Source organism: Gossypium hirsutum, chromosome A11 (genome assembly GCF_007990345.1).
Source record: "Gossypium hirsutum isolate 1008001.06 chromosome A11, Gossypium_hirsutum_v2.1, whole genome shotgun sequence".
In the NCBI taxonomy this organism is placed as follows: Eukaryota; Viridiplantae; Streptophyta; class Magnoliopsida; order Malvales; family Malvaceae; genus Gossypium; species Gossypium hirsutum.
The window spans coordinates 25,996,891-26,002,203 of NC_053434.1; the positions used below are offsets into that span (position 1 = coordinate 25,996,891).

The following is a 5,313-nucleotide window of genomic DNA, read 5'->3' on the forward strand; positions in this document are numbered from 1 at the left end:
AAAAAATAATAATTAAAAATATTTAACTTGTTTATATTTAAAAATTAATAAATATTAAATGAAAATAACATGTATATATTTATAAAGAAAATTAAAACAATATCATTAGGTTTAAGTAAATTTAGTTAAGTATTTATAAATATGATGTATTTTAAATAAAATTCAATGGGAGATTTAAGGGGTAAAAAAACGCCGCAAAAAGACATAACTATTAAACGAGATCGTTTTCCTTCCTAAAATGTTTTCTTTTTCTCTTGCCTGACACTAAAACCCCTAATTTTTTCCCCTAGAGTCAGTATCCTCAAAACACCCCAAATCTCCCCCCTCTGTTGCCCTATTCAATAAAGAAACTCTCCAACAGCAGCATCTCCGTTGTCTGGGTGTCTCTTGCTTCCCCGACGCCGGAGGAAGAGGTGTGGCTGCTCTCCGGCCGATTAGCAAAGCAGAGTTGCTTCTTAAAGTTCCAAAATCTGCCTTAATCACAACTGACTCTCTTCTTTCAAGAGATGAAACTTTGTCTCTTGCACTCAAAGCCCATCCTTCTTACTCTTCTACCCAGGTTTGCTTTTGTGTTTCAGTATTCGATATATGCTTTTGTCTATTTTCATTTGCAAGGCAGGTATTCACTGTTTGTTTGTTATATGAAATCGATAAAGGAAAGGCTTCTCCATTGCACCCTTATTTTCTACACTTGCCTCGTAGTTATTCCATACTCGCCGCTTTCGGTGAACTTGAAACGCAAGCCTTGCAAGTTCTGTCTCTTATTTTACCTCTTTTGCTTTTGCTTTTGCTTTCTCACATTTGCTTCACTTGTATTTCTTTTTTCTTTTTTTTCTTTCTAACCTTGCTATTTATCTCGTTCTTAGGTGGATTATGCCATCTGGGCTGCTCAGAAAGCTGTCACAAAAGCTAAATACGAGTGGGAACAAGCCTTCACTCTCATGAAGGAACTTAAGCTTAAGCCTCCACTTCTCACTTTCAGGGCTTGGATTTGGGCTACTGGGACTGTAAGTTCACAATGTTTATGCTTCTCTGGGTTTTTCTTTTTCGGTTTTTATTTATGTTGGACAACTTCAACTTAGACTGTTATGCACATTTCACACGCATGCGTATGGATAAATGTCTGGATAAACAAGCATACATGGGTTCCTAATTTATCATCTCGTGTCTCTACTTAACATTTTTCTACATATCATTGCTTTGACAAAGGTTCATATTATTGCTCGGGACAAAATACTGCAGACTTCCGGAAATATATGTTATTTATGCAAACATTTCTTAGTAAGATGAGATTAAAATTTTGGAGTGTCAAACAAATAATACTATTTGAAAAGTTCAGAATTGGAACAGACTGCTGCTTTAACGTATCTGTATGGATGGTTACGACATCACCCAAAGAAAAGTCTTATCAGTACATTCTTCTCTAATAATTATATATATACATATCTGTTTCTATAACTATTTGATCAAATTAAGCGATGGATAACAGCTGCAGCTTCATATCATGCGACAAGCTAGATCATATGGCTACCTTTTTTTTTCTATTGTATATATGTGAAGTATGTTTCTAGGTTAATTGCGAATCAATTCGTGTACACTTTGGCTTATGATTTGGTGTCAATTGTTTTTTTTTAATGGTGATTTCAATGGAATTTATGAATTTCATTCTCATTTTTGGCTTTCTTTTTGTTTGGATAATTCAAGGATGACACAACTTGACGATTTTCAACTCATTTGCAGATGCATCGTAATATTCTGATTTCATTGGAGTTATGATATTTAACTTTAGGAACAAATTCATGAATATTGACTGCGATAAAGTGAATTAATTTTTACTGTTGTTTTTCTTTAACTAAAGAATGCTGCTTATTTTATTTTATTTTTTAGAAAAACAGATGCTATTTTTAATTGAATTATTGAATGCATGATGTCGTTGACTAGTACAGTTACATGTTAATGAATTGCATTCTTGATGTGTCCCTTTGGCATATGTATATATATAATTATGCATATGTAAGTACACTAGGGTATAATTCTTTGTTTTTTTGGTTAGTTTTTTTCTTTTGGAACAATGCCTTGATATTGCAATCTTGGTTTGAGTGTAAGCCGCTTCCTCTAATGTTACTGTGGGATAGTTTGCTTATGTTGTGAATGCTGTGATTACAAGAGTGTCTTTTTGCATATGATTTCCATGACTGCAGTGATTATATTTGGGACTTAAAGGTTTACATACGGTGACAGGATATAATTTTCCTTAAGAATACTAGAAGCTTATCCCTAACATTACATTTTGGAAATGTTATTGTTATATTCTGGTGTTAATCAAAGTATTTTCTGCCATACATGTGATAACCCAACATGTCAATCTTCTGTCTGCCAAACTCATATGGGTTGCATCATCTTTTCCTCTATTTCTCTTCTTTCTTATCTTTCAATGGTAAAGTGATGCATTGGTGTGTTATACAGCTCTCTTATAGGGTTGAATTATTTACTTGCTCCATCTTTGTAACCTTAGGCTGCTAAAAAGATGCTCCAAATAACATGTTGCACCTAGTTGGAGCTTAGAAGACAAACTAGCTCTTCTATTCAGCTCCATGTAATTAGTTATTTGATTTGTTGAAGCTATTGGTTGATTTAGATGATTTGATTATGCACTTCCTCAATTTACATATACCCTTGATCATCTCTTCCAAAATGCCTTTTTTAATGCATTCAGGTCTTGCATATGCAGTTTGATTTGTTTAGCCTCTGTTACTGAGATTGTCCATTTAAAATTATTTGATGATAAACTTCCCTTTGCCTGTGGTGGCCATATTTTCAGCACTATTTAATTTAGTCTTTTGGTCTATGTCTTGGATCTCTAGGCACTAGATTTGAAGCCAAACTATGTGCGTGCTTGGGCAAACATGGGTATCAGTTACGCCAACCAGGTTTGTTATCTCCTGCACTGTTCTCTCATTGTCTTGACATTCATGAAAAGGGAACTGCATTTCTTACTCTATGTCTTCATTTCCTTTTGCATATTAAATTTATGCTTATTAATTAAACAACAAAAATGATATTTTTTTGATCTCCTTAATTATTTAGGTCCATCCTACATAATAGTCAAATTTATTAATCAACTAGCCAGTATTATTTGCATGACTTAAGATTGAGTCTAGATTTCAGCAATTTTTAAATGTAGTCAATGTTATTCCTGTATAAAATACAATTGGTACTAATTATATGAGTGATTACCAATTGATTTCGCCTTTACCGACCGAAGTATGGTATATCGGTAGATAAAAAAATGAATTTTAAAATATAATTTTAGATTTAAAGTTAAATATTTTATTCTTTATTTTGGATTTGTAGAAGATTAAAATATGTCATAAGCCCATGTACACTTTTAAATTTTGAAATTTACTCCCTATACTTTTATTTTCAAGAATTTAGTTTGTCTATTTTTTAGATTTTAAAACAACGTTAATAGTTGGACTTAAATTTTGAATTCGGAAAAATATATGGACTAAATTCTAAATTTTTTAATAGTAGAAGGATTTAAGGCATATTTTTAAATTTTTCGAATTATGGATAGTATGGGATGATCTTATTGTTTAATTTATGGAATACTTTTTTTACTTGTTCATTTTGAAATTGTTTAGTGCTAGATTGTATTTGCAAGGCTTATTAAAAAGTATTTTATATTATTGATTAATATTTTATATTTAATATTTATAAATATTATATATAATTTTTTTAAATAACAATAAATATGAAATAAACCAGATAATATTGACTTTATTAATAAAAATAAAAACAATCAAATCTATTTAAGTGCATATATTTTTTTAATCAATTAAAATTATTGTTAGTTTGGTTTTGAAGATCACTTATCCACAAAGCATAACTCATTCTATAATCCATCAAATTTATGCTTCTTTTTTTTTAGTGTTTTTGTTATACTTTTCGGTGTTCAGCCTTATGAAACACTTCTTATATTTGTCTTTTTTAAATCTTTGGATGTTGTCATTTTTTTTATAGTTTATTGCCTGTTATGTGTTTTATTTTTTTCGATTGTGTATTTCCCTTTGATTTAACAACATTTTCTTGCAAATCTTTGTATAATTGAATCCTAGAATATATGTGTTTGAAATTTATTGATGTGGTCTGTGAGTTACCTTTTTGTTGTTTTATGCTGTTTATTATGATTTACTAAATAAGAGAACCTAAATTAAGAAAAAAATAGGTGTCTAAAAAAAATGGTAGTTTTAATTATTGTTTCCTGCTTGAAGTTGAATGCTGTCCATATATGACTTTGAATGCTGGAAATTTGCAACATTTAATTTCCTGCTTGAAGTTGATTAAACCATGCTGTAAATGCAAAACATTTATATGCTGTTCACATGCTAAATTAACCATTAGTGAGCTTAAAATTGATCTATTCGAATGTGTTAAATTCATTGTTCAATGTGATGTTATTTATGCTAATGTATTGAGTATATTAAGTTGTGCAATTTGATGTTATATGTGGCGTTAATGTTGACTTGTTAATTGCATATTTTATTATTAATTTGACATTATATGTGTCATTCATTAACTTTTGTTTCTTTTTCTCAGGTTTGAGTTTTTGTTGGATGCATGGTCCAGGATTAGCTGAATTCATGCATAGTGACGACTTGTTTGAGCTAATTGCTGATCTTAAAGTGTACATTCTGTCATTATTTTGTTCTATTTGTATTTTGTTAGATTTCTTGTGTAGTATGATAAGTCCGGTATTCTGTTTGATTGTTATTGATAAACTTTTTATTTGGTGGGATATATATTTATATCATAGATGTTATTCTTCTTTTCAATATTTTGATAATTAATTTTAATTTTTTTATATTTTTCATGACTTTTTATAATTTTTTTAAATTTTATGACCTTTAGTGGCGTTTGTGGGAGAAGCCTTTAGCGGCGTTTTTTTAGATAAACGCGTTGCCTATAGCAGCATTTTTTGCGGCGCTTGTAAAAATGCCACTAAAAGCCTAAAAAAACGTCGCTAAAAGTCAAGTAGTGCCTTAATTGAGCTTTAACTTAGCCGAACCCTAAATGCTTTTATTTCTTCTCTTTTTCTTTGAATTTTGGCAAGTATAGATGAATAATTCATCCATTATCATGTTTTGTTTTATTATATTAAAATTAATAAATATTTTACCATTTTGTCCTTTCATTAAACATTAATAAACCATTATATATAAGGTCAATAAGGTCCAATAAAAATTAAAATGGTAAAATTACCACATAAAGACCTTAAAATTAATGAGCCAAATCAAATAGGCACTTTTAACA

General features: G+C 30.0%; 1 protein-coding gene across 2 annotated transcripts; it reads left to right on the forward strand.

Moving 5' to 3' along the window:
* Positions 1 to 245: 245 nt before the first annotated feature.
* Positions 246 to 4,873, forward strand: LOC107896834 (protein SET DOMAIN GROUP 40-like). Of its 2 annotated transcripts, none has more exons than XM_041081482.1 (5): positions 246 to 559; positions 616 to 751; positions 867 to 1,007; positions 2,865 to 2,931; positions 4,607 to 4,873. In XM_041081482.1, the coding sequence occupies exons 1-5, from the start codon at positions 507 to 509 to the stop codon at positions 4,633 to 4,635; spliced, it is 426 nt and encodes a 141-aa protein (XP_040937416.1). In that variant the 5' UTR covers positions 246 to 506; the 3' UTR covers positions 4,636 to 4,873. The 2 variants fall into 2 exon arrangements, with proteins under 2 accessions (XP_040937416.1, XP_016677616.1); XM_016822127.2 differs by having other exon boundaries at positions 2,865 to 2,930; positions 4,600 to 4,873.
* Positions 4,874 to 5,313: the final 440 nt, after the last annotated feature.